The following is a 19,346-nucleotide window of genomic DNA, read 5'->3' on the forward strand; positions in this document are numbered from 1 at the left end:
AGATTTTATTTTTAATTTAAAGGCTTCCAAGGTTTCAAGCTGTCTAAATGACAGATTACAGGACAACAGGAAGCTGTGTTTGAGGCCAGTACACTACCACTCCAAATGGTGTGGACAATTAATAACAGACTGTCTGGAGTCTAGGGGATTCCTCAATACTGTTAATCAACACTGCCTCAGTGTCTCTAATCAGAGATGGCAGGACATATATTAAAATAACTCAACTGCCTAGAAGAAGGGCTAAACAAGAGAAGGCATTAATTATTTTTATGGAAACAAATAAAAGTCTTCATTTTTGTAGTCTTTTCAGTGAATAAAAAGCCAACAAAACATTTCTTTCAACAAATTTTCTTTTTCTGCTGATGAAAACTGCTGAAGATATATTTAAACAGAAAATCTCCAAGGTTTGCTACCTAATAATGAAAAATAGACATGTAAACCAGCACCCGGGCAGAAAAACGAAGCCTAATATATTTCATAAATGTTTCAACCTTATTTTTAAATGAGGCCTTTTAAGCCACACTAAGCATGAATTCACTCAGCGAAATACAGATCCACAGGAATAAAGTAACACATCAATAACAGTGTTTGCTGGCTATTATAGTAAGACTCTAGGCCTATTAACCCCTCGTCTCCATGTTCAGCCAATTGTATGGTTGACTGCCATTTGTTCCTTTTCTTGAAACAGGAAATATTCTGCCAAAACCATGTTTCATCATTTCCAATGACGCATGACAACAGATACCTTCAAATGTCTTCAAACAGGGATTAGACTTTGGCTGCTGTGGTATTAAATCAAATTATGAGCAGACAAGCCTGGCCTGACGAGTCCATTTCTCACCACCAGATGTTTCAATTATGATTTGTGACATTCAAAGCAGTAAGGCCAAGTTAGGTCACAAGATATGAATTAAGAGGTTTTGGATTTGTGGAGAAAAATGACAGCTGCTCAAAATTTATTATTTTTTAAATTCCTGCTAAAGAACAAGCTGAGGAATTAATATCTACAGACACAGCGCAAAGACTAAATGTAACGCTTTCTAGAAATGGAAGCTCTTGCACAGAATGCGTCATTCCCATTCATTTGGGAACCGTGTTATTTGTTTAAATCCGTATTGCCACAACAGCCCGAGAGACAGTGAAGTAGGAAAACAGATCAAATGAGCCAATAAGTTGAAATGACGCCTTAACAAAAAGAATGGAAAACGGTCTGTAATTACACGTCATTTAACTGTGAAGATAATTCAACATCAGAGATCAAGTACAAAACCCTTAATGAAGCATGATAGCTGTGATTAAGAAAATTGAGGGTGGAAAGGTAAGACTTGTAGTGTACAGTAGGCTCTGGGCATAGGGAGGAGAAGGTCTGCTTTTTGAAGTTTGGTTCACTTGCACAAAAGAAACAGTGTCTTGAGGACTGAAATGTCTAGTCTAAACCAGAACAAAGGCTCTCTTCTACTCTTCTTGGTATTTTACATACTTCAATCATAATAGATTTACAGCAGTGCAGGTAAAAAGATCAATTAAATGCAGCTATTTAGGAACAGTATATAACTCCGTGAAAATTGCATTGTTAGAGGGAGATTTTGGACATTTTTGATCAGTGACCATCAGATGGCACTTGAAGTATTTAACCCTAAATTCAGGGAAGTGTTTCTAATTTACCGCAGTTAATAAACTGCATTCGAAGACACAGTGGAGTCCAGGGTCCATTGTAAAAGTGGTGGAAATCACAATCTATTGAATTTATTGTCGAGGCTCTTACAGGTTTTGGCCAATTTGACAGGTCACTTAAACCGAACGTTTAAGACATTCAGTTCAGACGTAAGAAAAAGCTCTATAGTTCTAATGCAGGACCAAAAATCTACATATTTTATCTACATATATCTACAAAAATCTACATATATTTAAATTTATTATTTCAGTACTTTCATTGCTAAGTATTAGTAGTTTTTCCTTTACAGAAAAGTCGGTTCTTGATTGCAAATAGTTTAAGATTTCTTTCCTTATTCCAATCACTAGCAGCTCATCTTACTATCCTGTTGATGTTTTGTCGAGTGAAGTGGTGTATTTCTATAGCATACAGGGCTCAATTTGATGTTTTTCAATGTGACAGGATGTACAGTCATCTTAATAACACATTATTTATATCGTTTGAATCCTTCACAATTGTATGGACAGCTTGGATCAGAAAAAAACAGAGGAAAAAATTCCATTAAAGCAGTGCAGCGTTAGTTATTGTTCAGCTAGCAAACAAGCATGGATTCTGCTTCTGCATTCAGTGGTAAAAAAAAAAAAAAAACTTCCTTCAGGATACTGATTACTAATTATGGACATCTAAAAGAATTCCATGCATGAAATTCCAACCTTCATAGTTTCATAGCAGATAATGAGGAAGTCGAGCGTATTAAAAATGTGCATCGCTTTAAGGAGTGAGCATAAGGTTTTAATGTTCTGAACATATATGAGCATTTCTACCATTCTACAAACATAACTCAAGCTTAAACCTCAACAGATTTTACTTGCGGATGGAGTAGCTAATATCCAAAGACGTCAGTCATTACTTTTATCCTTTTCCTGACACACAAACAGATAATCGGTACATAAAGTAGAACACGATGCCTCATTACAGTAATCGTGCAAAGTACTGCCGTGTAGTCTGTCTGCCAACAGTGGAAAACAAATTGAGAACCACATCACGGTACGCCACAGACACTGATGTGCCACTTTAAATAATGTATTCTCCAAAAACCAAAGCAAATCTGTTCAAACTCTTAAAAAGTGATATAGGTCTGTCATGCTGTAAGCAAAAATTCATAGCACAACTGTAGCCAAGTGTCTGGGTTTCAATAACAGATTTACAATTCTCATTAAAAACACACTTTAAATCATCATGATTTGCTGATGGAAGTAACTTATTGAAACAGACAGAAGCCCAGAAGCCTTTGTGGGTTTTCAATATACGTCAAAGTTTAGAGTGGTTTACTACATATCCACTTCCTCTTGGAATCTGATGATATAAATACATGCTTCACAATGCTCATTAGCAACTTTCCATACAAAATTTAAGACATTAGTTTGCAACAACGGCAATAAACAGAGTTGGGAAGTCACTGAAAATTCATTCACAGGTTGTGAAAGTGGTGACATTCAGTTTGTCCTCCCCTTCCCCTGCATAAATTTGCATCGTTCCCTTTGAAACTAGAAGGTAAATTTGAAATTCAGTGTCCCGCTTGGAGCACATTGTTCTGTTTATAAACCTGTTTATGTTGTTGTAATAATTCCCACATGGAAATCACGATGCATTTGTAAGGTATAACGCATTCCACATCGTGCTGCTACTTGAGAAGAATGCACGACACCCATGTGAATTATTATTATAATTTGTCAACGATTATGTTTTATGATTTATTAATGAATGACACACCGCACATTACTGATTTTAGTTACATTTAATGTTGTTCAACACCCCAGAGACAAGTTCGTTCCTGTTCTCACCTACGTTATTATTACTACAATAAAGATTCATTCTCTCATCAGTCTCTCTCTCTCTCTGTCTCTCTCTTTTTAACAAGAGCAGGCAACTTCTGGAGACAACAGCGTCTGCGGCTGATGTGTGCTTATCCAGTGACGAGACAAAGTTGAGAAAAGTTTAACTTAATGCAAATATGAAACGACTTGGTGCAATGACTACCAATGGGAGTGAAGACAGTAGAAAGTATCTTGTCTAACGAGAAGGATGAATACAGTAATACCTCGCAGAGCCGTGACTTCACTGATCCGAGAAATTTCCATTGGAACCTAACTGATTTGCATCTGCGAATTTTTCGCAGACCCGCGAAATCCTCACAAAATCATGCAAAAGTGTTTCCGGCTAATTTCGTGGCAATTTATACATTTTCATGCTTTTTAAAGAAAAATTATTAAGAAAAGAAAAATTATTAAAAAAAAGATTAAGTTTATCAATTTAGTAATATAAATATAAAAGTAAAATCAACAAAATAACAGCCATTACGACGCGCTATTGGCTGGAAGGGTTGGAAGTAGCCAATCACAGAGTATTAACAGTTTTACCTAGCTGCTGATTGGCTGGTAGCTACGATGCTTTGTATGCGTGATGTCGAGGTTCATCTCCCTGCACCTTGTACTCGGTTCAACACGCACATAAGTGTGAAAAAGTGATCTCAGTGATTTTTGCCTTGGTTTTTATACAGGCGATTTTTACGTCAAACATTTATTTCTTTTTTTAAGGGTAATGTGTTAATCTAGCTTTTAAATTAAATTAAAGTGTTTTGGGAGCATGATTGTGGTCATATTTAGGGTTTAAACTCTAAAAATAAGCATTTACAGTAGAGTACTAACATTTTTTGTGACTCCACCGCACATCCACGAAACCTCAGCATTCGCGATGGGTCCTGGAACATAACCTCGCGGATGTGTGAGGTATTACTGTATATTCAGTGGTTTTATAAAAAACATTTCTCCAGAATGTTTCATTTTAGAGCCATTTTTTGTCGCCAAAGGTGGTTGCACCAACCGCTGATTATTACTGAACGTTATTACAATGGCAACCAGTGGAAGCCACACCCATTAGTGACATCATAGTAAAGAGACTGGCAAGTAGCAGAGATAAAATGTGGTGTATGTGTGAAAATAGCAGAAGACAGAAAGTTCTTAAATAACAGCACATTTTTAAACCCATTTATTAATAGTCTTAAATTATGTGGAAGGTGTGACATACAAGACCCTGTGTATTAGCTGTTACAACAATGTATTACAACAAGTGCATTGATATTAACATATTGTTCATGTTACAGCTGAAACTTCTTTCTGAGAATAATAATGCACTCTGACTGATCAGATTCAAGCAACCGCACCGTGGTATAAATGCTAACAACGCATGTCAAGCCTATTCATGTAATTGAATTTATTAAGGCAGATCCAAGATCAACATTTATGAGAAGTGAGACACATGATATTGATGAAAACTAACCTGCTGCTCTGTAAAGGATCTTGGGCTCAAAGAAGATGCAGGGGTTCTCATCAGCAATACAGGACAGGAGCAGACCCTTAGCTTGGACTGGCCCTCGTGGCACAACCACCTAAGAAAAAAGCAATCATATGTTATGTCCAAAAAATTAAGCACAGGGCAGACAAATCAGTTAAAAAATAAATAGATAAATAAATAAATAAAAACAGCATGTGAGTCACATCCTTACAAATTTGGAGTGATCCATTTCAGCCACCTTTTCAGACCACAGAATGTCAAAACATGTTTACCACACCATCAGTGGTATTAGAGCAGGACATAGATGGAGGCACAGGGTACTATACTGTGTACAGTGAACAACACTGCTCTGACATTTCCGACACTTCATATTCTGAACTTAACAGGACAGTTATTAAATTGCAAGCAAATCACTTAAAATGGCTGAAGGTTGTCTCAACTAATGTTTACTGCAAGCCACATATTTGAGAACTCCATTAGCAAATTTCATCATCCAGCTATTTGTGAGGCAGCCTGGAAAAAACTCACTGTATATCTCTAGATCTGAGTTCTGGAAACAGTATAAAGTGGTGAAAAATCAAGCTCTGGCCAGCATTTGACATTTCTAACACATATTAACATATTTGCAGATTTCTTTTTAGAATTTAGGCTGCTTTCTAACCTTGCATTGGCTTTCTTCTTGCTTTAATCATCTTTGGTCAGGTTTTTAGATAGGTACATGCAATAACAAAATGGCCATGTGACTAATCAATTCAGTGTGCAAGCAGATACCTGCAATCAAAACATCTGGTGTACATACAAAAGACTTAGCCCTGTTGTGAGTAATTGGACAAACTCAATGTTATGCTATGGATTAATTTACAATTTTAAGTTATATAAATTTGTAGATTTATATATTGTGCTTCCTCAATCATATCCTACTTGGGGCAGTGGGTCAGACACTCTGGGTTGCTGGTCAGGGTTCAAACCCCAGCACCACCAAGCTGCCACTGCTGGGCCCTTGAACAAGGCCCTTAACCCTCTCTGCTTCAGAGACACTTTATCATAGCCGACCCTTCCTTCCTTAGCTGGGATATGAGGGAAAAAATGTGCTACAGAGTATGTGTGACATATAATGGCTTCTACTTCTTCTTTTCTGACCCACTGTACCTTTGATTAATCTTCCCATAATGCCATACGAGTTTTGAACAAGGATGTTTTTGTGAAAGTTTACCTTAAGACCAGCAGAGTGGGCAAAGAAGGCTTCAGGGCTCTGGGAGTGGTAAAGGGAGCCATGGCCCACACAGCCCCAGGGTGCTCGGATGGTCATTTTCCCACAGTCAAAATGATTCCCTGAACGGTACCGGTACTTGGCAGCTTCATTTACAATCTTTAAAAAAAAAAGATATACAAAATATACAGAGTTATGATTAAATGAAAACAACAAACTTTGCACATATCAGTCTCTTGCTGTACTTAAAAGAAAGAACATTGTTAATCCTAAGTCTAAAAGCCATTTCTCTTCAAGGCCATTAAATGAATTGTATGCAAATACTTGTGGGGGGGGGGATGCCTCTCGAACCACTTGAAAGTATGTCTTTGTACATAATTATACAAATTATTATGTCTTTTGCACATAATGAAGCAAAATCAATAACATGTTAGCACTGAGGCAATGAAAATTACTCAGCAAAAAAAAACATGATGGATTGCAGAGAGGATGACTCAGAGGCTGGCTCTGTTTTCACCTTGGCAGCAGGTCCAAATGTATTAAAAATCCCCCACCCCCTATTATCACATTAGATATTCGGTTGCCTTGACAAAGGAGCAAAAACGCATCCATCTTTGGCAAGGTGAGGCCACGCACAGTCCAACGTCAGATGAACAAAATCTGCATGTTTCTCTCAGCCAGCTCATGCGCCATTCAAGGTGAATCACTATCGCTGTGTGTGACGCTCTACAAAGCTGTCACCAATAACACAACCGAGCTGCATTACTGTACAGCATTTCCCCAACTCCCATGTCTCTGGAAGTGCTTCAGTTTTCCAACACTATAAACAGAATGCATTCACACAAAACAAGTGAGTTCACGAGTGCAACATGTTAACCGTACACAGGACATAAAAGAACGCTACACTCAAGTCTACTTTTTAATGCGTTAAATGGATTATCATCAAGTTAAGGGACTTTCCGTCTAAAGTTTTTTTTTTTTTTTTTAAATGCAGTTGATTTATTTATTTTTTCCTTGGCATGGTATATTTAAGAGAGAGTAATTGAATCTCGACTTTGGAAGAACATTTGTGGTTTTTGCGAAGGTCTCCACTGTAACTGTGTCAGGTTTTGTGTTGATAGTACAAAGGAAACCAAAGTTACAACATCTGGAAGCATGATGTCCGTGTCCACAAGTGTCCAAAAACCTCTCCAAACAGGTAATTTATGTTTATTTCTGCTTTATTGAGCAGAAAGAACTTGCATATCTATTCCAAGTCTAGGGTAAAAGACAGAAATTTCAAATGGTCAAAAACAGCATTGACTTTATGCGCTTAACTCTCTGTGCTCTCACAGACTTCCACTGCTTTGGTCTAACTGTCTCAATGGCCAGATATCCGCCTGCTGATGAAAAAGGGACTCTCGGTTACCCAACCATTGAAAGCACTGATGATGCTGACCTTTAGAGAATGAGTTATGAACCTAGAAATACATTGTGGTTGCGATAGTTAACGTCTTCGAACCATAATTTAGTAGACAATTATTATACAACTTTGCATTATATATGGGAAAATGATGATTATTTTTATATTCTTGCACTGGCTTTTAAGGGACTTTGCATTTGCTAGCTCAACAGCCAAAAATGTCAGGCTGCAATCTATTCTTGGTAAGCTTTACATGGCGTTATAGAAAACAAATATTTTACAATAATAATTTAGAATTTTAGCCTTTTATTTCAGCAGCAAATAATACATTTCTCATAAAACTGGTCATTTGGGTTGCAGTATTGGAAAGTCAGGTGGTTTTATGCCGTAGCCTGAAGGATTCTTAAACAGTATTTTGGCCCTTAAAAAGAATGGTTGCTTCTTGAAAGCATTAACAAAGCAAGATAAAATAAAATATTACAAATGTTAAATATTACAATGAAATCGGATAAGAGAGCCCACCTGATCAAACGCAGGAAAGATGTAATCAGCAAACTGAATTTCTGCAATGGCTGTGGCTCCTGCAACAGCTACTCCAATGCCAAAACCCACAATGCCCTGCTCACACAGTGGAGTGTTAAAAACCCGGTCTTTGCCTAGCAAATGGAAAGAAAAAAGAAAAACAAAAAAATAGATACGCTGATGAGTCTAACTTTACATAGTCCAGTTAACACTCAGCTTTAAAAACAAACTGTAAGACAGAGGTTAAAGCTCCACAGAACACACACAAATTAAAACCATCTTGAATAAAACAAGTTCCAGTATAAGGCCTATTTATTTCCTTAAAACAAAATAGGGTAAAGGTAATCCTAAAAGGCAGACTCATCTATGGCCATAAAAACATGTCATGTTTTGCTCATATGTCCCATAATCCAATGATAAACCACGAGAATTAGACTGGAGATATGCTCAGGGATTTCTATTTTTATTCATTCCAAGTGGTCAGCTGCTTCTCTGTTCTTATTCGGTTGTTAGTGTTGGCCCACATACCCACTGATCACACACTGATTTTTTTGGGGGGGAAAAAAAAAAAAAAGCTTACATAATACTGTCCATATATTACACGGTCATCTAAAACCACACTAAGGACTAGTACACATGGGTATTTATAAAGAAGAAAAAAGCTGATGAATGAGGGAAGATGATTTTGATGAATGTCTCAGCATTACATTAATCCCCAAACACTGGGTTTCTATTTACAAAGAATTATAAATCTCTGTCGCATATTTATGGAGATGAGTGAGTTCTGAGCGAAAGGTAGGTTTCATTTAGGAAGCTGGTGTCTGATTTGATACGAGGTTTCCTGGCTGGTGTGTGCAATCGATTTCACAGAGAGGGAGTTTTAAAGTGGAATGGCGAGAGGACAAATCACAACTCAAAACGTGGAATTCAGGTTGACAGCGGCAACACTGAGTAATGCTCAGAAGTGTGTGTGTGTGTGTGTATGTACGAGCGTGTGTGTATGTACACACATCCCATCTAACAAGCTGACACAAAAAAATAATGATCCCTTGCAATAGGTCAACACCTCTGACGTCAATGAAAACAAAAGAGAGTGAGCGAGAGAGGACGAGAGAAGAGATTGAGGGTACGCAACTCGTGTTTATTTTAACTACAAGTTGCTAAGCAATCCATGAATCACCTCGTCTTTGTCCAGTACCGTGAATAAAATCATGGTCATGCAGGAAATATCAAACTGCCATTAATATCTAAACTGATAAGGTTATAAATAGAGGATTGAAAATACATCATGGAGTAAACCTACGTTAGATAACTGATTATTAAAATAAACACAATTTGTTGTTTCTTTTTAAAAGATGAGGACAGGTGCATCTGGGTGTAAACAAGTCTGGATTTACAGAGCTAGATCACAAACAAAAATATAATATGGAGAACACATTAAAACACAATTCATAATTTAAAACCCTTGTATTTACTGTACACATCATCATGAATAAAGTGTATAAAAATAATAATAATAAAAATATAAATTGATGTCATGGATGATTATCACTGTGACAATACCACTTCTCTCCTCTAATTAAGTGAGTGAGTATTTGTTTCATATAATGAATGAATAAGAGTTGATTAGGAAACATTTGGGGGAAAACAAGAGAAAAGATAGTAATAAAAAAAATAAATTTATAAATACCAAAGGGCTGCACTCATGTTAAGTTCCCAGCGGCCACACAAGTCAAACAAATGTGAAACAAATGTGACGGAATATTTCACACTCACATAACTAGCAGATATAAACACAAAATGTCATCCAATCAATATATATATATATATATATATTTATATATATATATATATATATATATATATATATATATATATATATATATATATATATATATATATATATACACACATATACATATATATACACATATACACACATACATATATACATATATATACATATACACACACACAGCTCTGGAAAAAAATAAGACACGACTGCAAAATAATCAGTTTCTTATGTTTTTTTCTTCCAGGTTCATGTATTGGTGAGATGAACAGTTTTGTTTCATTTTTTGTGAACTGCTGACAAGATTTCTCCTAAATTCAAAATATAACTATTGTTATTTAGAGTGTATATTTAAAGGAAATGACAACACATCAAAATAACCCAAGATCATGCAGTATTTGCAGAGCTTTAATAACTCAAATAAATCAAAATGCAAATAATTTGTAAACAAACTGTGTTAATGCTTTGGCTAAATAACATTAAGAAATCAGTATTTGGTGGAATAACCCCGATCTGCATGCGTTTTGGCTCCATGCTCTCCACCAGTTTTTCACATTGCTGTTGGGGAACTTTATATCATTCTTTTTGCAAAAAAGCAAACAGTTCAGGGTTGACATTCCAGAGGTTTTCAATAGGGTTCAAATCTGGAGATTGGGCAGTGGTCTCTTATTTTTTTTCAGAGCTGTGTATGTATATATATATATATATATATATATATTATATTATTTTTATATTATTATTATATTATTATATTATGTATTTATATATTATTATATTATTAATATATTATATTATATTTTATTATTATTATATATTATTTTTTTCCCTTTAAGAATGCCTAACGATAGATAGATAGATAGATAGATAGATAGATAGATAGATAGATAGATAGATAGATAGATAGATAGATAGATAGATAGATAGATACTTTATTCATCCCAATGGGGAAACTGTACTGATCAGGAAGTTCTTGCAAGGTTATGATGGACTTTAACAGGAAACATGGCAAGCACGTCACACACAACATTACTTGTTGAAAAATTCAGAATTTCATGAACATCTACTGACAGAGGCACAACTGATGTGGGGCTGAAAAACACAGTCTCACAAATGGAGACTTTTGGAACATTCTGTGTGTGTGTGCATGTGTGTGTGTGTGTGTGTGTGTGTGTGTGTGCAGGCGTGGAGTAAAAAGTCTCTTGGCTCTGTTCTATGTCACCAGTTCATTACTCCTTTATTCTTATCCTTAAAATCATGTTGACTTTTTTTCATGAATGGCTTCGGGGGGTCAAATGTTAAAATTAAAGGTATTGCCACATATAAGAATATTTCTGAAGACACTAATCATAAACACAATTAATAAAATGGTTGTGAGTGGGTAGGATTTAACATTGTATAGTTGAAAAATTGTATGTACAGTTGTATTGTACAGTTAATTATGATGAATCTTTAAGAAACAGATTTAGAACGTTTTATGTTTTTCTAAATGAGGTGCCACGTTTTTAATGCCACTTAAAAGCAGAAAGATGCTGCCATCTAGTGTTAAGACATGGTACACAAACAACATGGGTGTCACAAATAATGGCAAACGGGGAAAAAATACTTACCATACTTGTCTCTCAGACCGACTGTGCATCGAAACACACCACCAAAGGCCACGTCTTCCCCGAAAATGACTTTGGATCACACAGAGAAAGCACAAAGTATTAACACAGAGATACACGTCTACCTTAGCTTGTTTTTAATGATCAGCTTTAAGTATGAATACACAGTAGTACAAAATTTCTTCTGCTCATATTGAAAGGATCTCTCCACATTTTTGCAAAAGCTTGTTCATTTCAAAACAATTCCAAAACTGCAAAGCAATGAAAAGAAATCTGAAGAAAAGAAACCCCTGGGAGTACATATAATTGTTTGAGTTTTCACAAAAGTAAAGAGTAAGTGATTAATACCTGCTGTAGGGTCACTGGCCAAGGTGTTGTCCAAGGCACTGGTTATGGACTGGAACAGGTTCATCTTTGTGGTGGGGCCTGGAGAGCGTATGTAAACATATCACCATCATGGAAAAAAACAAATGTGCTGTGGTGATGGCAGTGTGTCAAGAGTACAAAAGCCCTGAACCACAAGTCACGAAAAGAAATGTTCTAGTACTATGCTGTTCATTTAACTTCAATATCTCACCATTTTAACTTAAAAACACGTTATCTCAAGATGTTATGCTGTAATATCAACATACTATTTAATCGTTATTAATTAATTTAAAGTTATTATTGAGTGATGTCAATAATTCAGGCCGTTCAAGTTCCTCCACACCAAACTCGCTCATCCATGTCTTTATGGACCTTGCTTTGTGCACTGGTGTGCAGTCATGTTAGAACAGGAAGGGGTCATCCCCAAACTGTTTCCACAAAGAGCATGAAATTGTCCAAAATGTCTTGGTATGCTGAAGCATTAAGAGTTCCTTTCACTGGAACTAAGGGGTCAAGCCCAACCCCTGAATTCAATGATTTGGAGGGGTGTCCCAAAACCTTTGGCAATATAAGTGTACATTGCTTTATAGCCATTCAGTTGAGACAGACTCACTGAAACTGGGCATCTTAAGATTGAATAAACTTCACCTTGTCTGTTTCCAGGGTCTGCCCTTGGTCGAGTTATTTGGCTCTTTGAATCATTTACTTATCATCAGTAGCCACTTTAGGCTCCTTTTCATGTACTTTATTACACACTTTTTATTATCCAGAGCCTATTCTGAGAAAGTGTTGGTGAGTCAAAATGATGAGATATTAAGTGAAAATAATGACATAATATCTAAAAAATAATATGGTATCAGGGTTAAATGATGACAAGCACTCCACAACTTGCAGTTCAGTGCGTTAGTGCAGTGGGGGTCACATGGGACAAAACCACAGTCACTCTGCACAAGGGACATAGTATAGAAAAGGAAGGCAGTAAACACAAGCTGGTGGCAAAACAGAGCTTACAGGACTGTTAGTGAAAGCAGATACAGTGACCTGCTTGACAAAGGACAATACAACATTGTCAATTATACAACAACATTTCTACATGGCTTATGGAGCTAGTTATATACAGCTAGTTATTATGGAGTTAGTTACATACAGCTAGTTATTATGGAGCTAGTTAAATAGAGCTAGATATTATGCAGCTAGTTATATACAACAACAACATTTGTGCATGGCTTATGCAGCTAGTTATAAACAGCTAGTTATTATGCAGCTAGTTATATACAACAACATTTGTGAATGGCTTATGCAGCTAGTTATATACAGCTAGTTATTATGGAGCTAGTTATATACAGCTAGTTATTATGCAGCTAGCTATATACAACAACATTTGTGCATGGCTTATGCAGCTAGTTATACACAGCTAGTTATTATAGAGCTAGTTATTATGCAGCTAGTTATATACAGCTAGTTATTATAGAGCTAGTTATTATGCAGCTAGTTATATACAGCTAGTTATTATGCAGCTAGTTATATACAGCTAGTTATTATGCAGCTAGTTATAAACAGCTAGTTATTATAGAGCTAGTTATTATGCAGCTAGTTATATACAGCTAGTTATTATGCAGCTAGTTATATACAGCTAGTTATTATGCAGCTAGTTATAAACAGCTAGTTATTATAGAGCTAGTTATTATGCAGCTAGTTATATACAGCTAGTTATTATGCAGCTAGTTATATACAGCTAGTTATTATGCAGCTAGTTATAAACAGCTAGTTATTATAGAGCTAGTTATTATGCAGCTAGTTATATACAGCTAGTTATTATGCAGCTAGTTATATACAGCTAGTTATTATGCAGCTAGTTATAAACAGCTAGTTATTATAGAGCTAGTTATTATGCAGCTAGTTATATACAGCTAGTTATTATGCAGCTAGTTATATACAGCTAGTTATTATGCAGCTAGTTATAAACAGCTAGTTATTATAGAGCTAGTTATTATGCAGCTAGTTATATACAGCTAGTTATTATGCAGCTAGTTATATACAGCTAGTTATTATGCAGCTAGTTATAAACAGCTAGTTATTATGCAGCTAGTTATATACAACAACATTTGTGAATGGCTTATGCAGCTAGTTATATACAGCTAGTTATTATGGAGCTAGTTATATACAGCTAGTTATTATGCAGCTAGCTATATACAACAACATTTGTGCATGGCTTATGCAGCTAGTTATACACAGCTAGTTATTATAGAGCTAGTTATTATGCAGCTAGTTATATACAGCTAGTTATTATGCAGCTAGTTATATACAACAACATTTCTACATGGCTTATGGAGCTAGTTATATACAGCTAGTTATTATGGAGTTAGTTATATACAGCTAGTTATTATGGAGCTAGTTAAATAGAGCTAGATATTATGCAGCTAGTTATATACAACAACATTTGTAAATGGCTTATGCAGCTAGTTTTATACAGCTAGTTATTATACAGCTAGCTATATACAACAACATTTGTGCATGGCTTATGGAGCTAGTTATATACAGCTAGTTATTATGGAGCTAGTTATATACAGCTAGTTATTATGCAGCTAGCTATATACAACAACATTTGTGCATGGCTTATGCAGCTAGTTATACACAGCTAGTTATTATAGAGCTAGTTATTATGCAGCTAGTTATATACAGCTAGTTATTATGCAGCTAGTTATATACAACAACATTTCTACATGGCTTATGCAGCTAGTTATATACAGCTAGTTATTATGGAGCTAGTTAAATAGAGCTAGATATTATGCAGCTAGTTATATACAACAACATTTGTAAATGGCTTATGCAGCTAGCTATATACAGCTAGTTATTATACAGCTAGCTATATACAACAACATTTGTGCATGGCTTATGGAGCTAGTTATATACAGCTAGTTATTATGGAGCTAGTTATATACAGCTAGTTATTATGCAGCTAGCTATATACAACAACATTTGTGCATGGCTTATGCAGCTAGTTATACACAGCTAGTTATTATAGAGCTAGTTATTATGCAGCTAGTTATATACAGCTAGTTATTATGCAGCTAGTTATATACAACAACATTTCTACATGGCTTATGCAGCTAGTTATATACAGCTAGTTATTATGGAGTTAGTTATATACAGCTAGTTATTATGGAGCTAGTTAAATAGAGCTAGATATTATGCAGCTAGTTATATACAACAACATTTGTAAATGGCTTATGCAGCTAGTTTTATACAGCTAGTTATTATACAGCTAGCTATATACAACAACATTTGTGCATGGCTTATGCAGCTAGTTATACACAGCTAGTTATTATAGAGCTAGTTATTATGCAGCTAGTTATATACAGCTAGTTATTATGCAGCTAGTTATATACAACAACATTTGTAAATGGCTTATGCAGCTAGCTATATACAACAACATTTGTGCATGGCTTATGGAGCTAGTTATATACAGCTAGTTATTATGGAGTTAGTTATATACAGCTAGTTATTATGGAGCTAGTTAAATAGAGCTAGATATTATGCAGCTAGTTATATACAACAACATTTGTAAATGGCTTATGGAGCTAGTTATATACAGCTAGTTATTATGGAGTTAGTTATATACAGCTAGTTATTATGGAGCTAGTTAAATAGAGCTAGATATTATGCAGCTAGTTATATACAACAACATTTGTAAATGGCTTATGCAGCTAGTTTTATACAGCTAGTTATTATGCAGCTAGCTATATACAACAACATTTGTGCATGGCTTATGCAGCTAGTTATACACAGCTAGTTATTATAGAGCTAGTTATTATGCAGCTAGTTATATACAGCTAGTTATTATGCAGCTAGTTATATACAACAACATTTGTACATGGCTTATGCAGCTAGTTATATACAGCTAGTTATTATGCAGCTAGTTATATACAACATTTGTGCATGGCTTATGCAGCTAGTTATATACAGCTAGTTATTATGCAGCTAGTTATATACAGCTAGTTATTATGCAGCTAGTTATATACAACATTTGTACATGGCTTATGCAGATAGTTATATACAGATAGTTATTATGCAGCTAGTTATATACAACATTTGTACATGGCTTATGCAGCTAGTTATATACAGCTAGTTATTATGGAGCTAGTTATATACAGCTAGTTATTATGGAGCTAGTTATATACAACAACATTTGTGCATGGCTTATGCAGCTAGTTATACACAGCTAGCTATACACAACAACATTGCCAATGATAGGGCAAGCAGGAAACAGCTAGCTAGCTACTAACTTAACTAAAGTTGTTGACATGAAATGCCGCTGACTCTCAAACTTCTCTGTGAATAAATGCATAACAGTGTAGTTATTAATGTCTCGATCCTGAGCAGTGAGCCTGATCCCACGAGCTGTGTGTGATCGCTCCGAACACCAAGGCCATTTAACCTACCGTAGTTCGTCGGGACGGGGTCAGGGTAAAAGGTGAAGTGTGTCGCATGTCTTTTTTGCGTCTTCAACCTCAATGAGCAGCTGGGTGAAAGTCTGAGGAGTGACCCTCCTGCAGTGCTACTCTGCACACCGGCGCTCACATCACTAAGAGAGGCTTTAAGAGCCGCACTCCTGAGCAGTAACCGCGCCGCCGCCATTGTAGAGCAGCAAGACCAGGAAGAGGAATTCTGACGACACTCCACCACGCGGAGCTGATTGGTTAAAAATGTGGGCCGCTCTTAAACTACAAGCTATGATAGGTTCGGGTTTGAAATCATTTCCTCTGAAGGACAAAGTGTGTTTAAGAAAGTCAGCGGTTTGGCAACAGCTGGATCCCGAGCAGGGTCACGGTGGATCCCTGGAGTACTGGGCGCGTGAGGCGTGAATACATACATATATATATATACGCACTCATTCATTTCTAGGAACAAGTCGATCCTCATACCAGGAATACCAGGAACTACTGCGCATGCTCACTTTACGTTTTGCGCGTTCATAAATGTATTCATACGTTAAGTGCTGGATGCATTTTCTAATAATATGGCAGTTTTCAACAGTCTCGAAATGAGACCCGTAGTTTCGTGTATTAGTGAAATTAGGAAATGTTTTAGACAATATAACGCTAAATAATTTGTATAAAGTCATGGATCGACTATGATCATTAGAGCATCAGAACTAGCTGAAAACCTCTCACACATGCAGTGACCCAAGCTCAGGATCAAACCAGGACACACCGTACCACTGTGTCGCAATAAGCATGAAATAAATCAATACGTTTAGAAACTGACTGTAGTGTAGATGCCAAATTAAAGACATTGTCAGAAACAGAAAACCCTTTTCATACATACACCGACCAGGAATAAGATTATGACCACCTGCCTAATGTTATAATGTTAACACCCCTGACCCATCATACACTGTGTATTCTGACACCTTTATATCAGAACCAGCATTAACTTCTTGAGCAATTTGATCAACAGTAGCTCGTCTGTTGGATCAGATCACACGGGCCAGCCTTCACTCCCCATGTGCATCAGTGAGCCTTGGCCTCCCATGACTCTGTCACCGGTTCACCACTGTTCCTTCCTTGGACCACGTTTGATAGATACTGACCACCGCAGACCAGGATCACCCCACAAGAGCTGCGGTTTTGGAGATGCTCTGATCCAGTGGTCTAGCCATTACAACTTGTCCCTTCATCAAACTCGCTCAAATCCTTACACTTGCCCATTTTTCCTGCTTCGAACATCAACTTTGAGGACAAAATGTTCACTTGCTGCCTAATATATCCCACCCACTAACAGGTGCCATGCTGAGGAGATAATCAGTGTTATTCACTTCAACTCTCAGTGCTCGTAATGTTATCTCTGATTGATGTAAATACATTTAAAATTGTGCATATTTGTGTTTGATTAAGAGCTTGATGAAATCAGGACTGGCACACCATTGCACATATAACTTCAACTATGTTCACATCCATCACCCATCTCACTGTACATTTTACTATCACTATTCTGCTCATTCTATTTTTGTTCTATTGTTTGTTTTCTATTTTTATATATTGTATAATGATAGTCTATTTTTCTATTATATTTTGTGTTCTATTCTCATATTCCTTTTATATTTGATATTCTTTTCATTTTAGATTCTTTTTTTTCTTCAAGTGCATTTGCTTATATTTTATAATATTATTTCCATCATAGGACAGTCCTACAAAAACATTTCACTACATGGACTGTGTATGATTGTGTATGCGACAAACAAAATGAATTTGAAGAGATGTGTCTTCACTCTGCAAATGACTGTTATTCAGGCAGAGAAGAGTCTGAAGATTTCCAGCACAGTGACCACATGACCATTACTGTCAGGTACATTATGCTGTTCCATTCCTGACAATGAAGGCAAGCATCAGGGTGTTAAATTTAGCACAGTCAGCTACAGGAAGCCGGTGGAAGAAATGAACCGAAGGGGTCATATAATTGGACTTAGCTGAGCAATTTGCAATACTTAAGGTCAAGATGACATGGAACTGAACAGTAGTTTTGAGTGAATTCTTCTAAAAAAAAAAATGGCTGGAACAAGACATGCATGTCCAAGAACCCAACATTGCTAGGATTCAGCTTTACATTATATCCTGATATCAGTGATGATTTGTCTGCAAAATATACTGAAATGCAGATAGCAACTTGGTTAAGTATCAATATTTCCTGTTTATATTGCCAAAGGTTTTGAGCTGTCTGCCTTTACATGTACATGAATGTAATATGGAGTTGGCCTTCCATTTGCAGCTATAACAGCTTCAACTCTTTTGGGAAGGCTTTCCACAAGGTTTAGGAGTGTGTTCATTGACCATTCCTCTAGAAGCACATTTTTGAGGTCAGGCACATGTTGGATGAGAAGGCCTGGCTCGCAGTCTCTGCTCTAATCCATCCCAAAGGTGTTCTGTGGGGTTGAGGTCCTCTACACCAAACTCACTCATCTATGTCTTTGTGCACTGGTGTGCAGTCATGTTGGAACAGGAAGGGGTCATCCCCAAACTGTTCCCACAAAGTTAGGAGCATGAAATTGTCCAAAATGTCTTGGTATGCTGAAGCTTTAAGAGTTCCTCTCACTGGAACTAAGGGGTCAATCCCAACCCCTGAATGTAATTATTTGGAGGGGTGTCCCAAAACATTTGGTAATATAGTGTATACTGCTCCAGTAGATAAAATATTCTTTAGAAATTCTTTATGTAAGAAAATTAGCAGAAATATCACTTCTGTACTCACTGCATTTGACCATTTGTGCTCTTAATGTTGCAGGCTCTAGATCTGGCACATCAAGAAATAAAGGAGTTTTTGACAGCAATGAATATGAACCTGGCCTGCGATGGAGCAAGGAACCAGTAAAAAAAAAAATAAGAACCACTGCACTATGGCAAGTTATTCAGATCTAGCTTTGACCCACATTCATAGACAAATAA

The 19,346-nt window shown here is 36.4% G+C and overlaps 1 protein-coding gene across 2 annotated transcripts in view; it reads right to left on the reverse strand.

Moving 5' to 3' along the window:
- The window catches only part of bckdhb (branched chain keto acid dehydrogenase E1 subunit beta), a 49,720-nt gene extending 33,145 nt beyond the window's left edge, over nt 1–16,575 (reverse strand). For both annotated transcript variants that reach the window (XM_058397825.1, XM_058397834.1), the window contains exons 1-6: nt 16,347–16,575; nt 11,887–11,964; nt 11,542–11,610; nt 8,143–8,276; nt 6,222–6,377; nt 4,994–5,102 (exon numbers count right to left, since the gene is read on the reverse strand). In XM_058397825.1, coding sequence (XP_058253808.1) covers nt 4,994–5,102; nt 6,222–6,377; nt 8,143–8,276; nt 11,542–11,610; nt 11,887–11,964; nt 16,347–16,542 — 742 coding nt within the window. In that variant the 5' untranslated portion in view covers nt 16,543–16,575. The remainder of the gene's footprint in view (nt 1–4,993; nt 5,103–6,221; nt 6,378–8,142; nt 8,277–11,541; nt 11,611–11,886; nt 11,965–16,346) is intronic.
- Nucleotides 16,576–19,346: the final 2,771 nt, after the last annotated feature.

This window comes from Hemibagrus wyckioides, linkage group LG01, assembly GCF_019097595.1.
Source record: "Hemibagrus wyckioides isolate EC202008001 linkage group LG01, SWU_Hwy_1.0, whole genome shotgun sequence".
NCBI lineage: Eukaryota > Metazoa > Chordata > Actinopteri > Siluriformes > Bagridae > Hemibagrus > Hemibagrus wyckioides.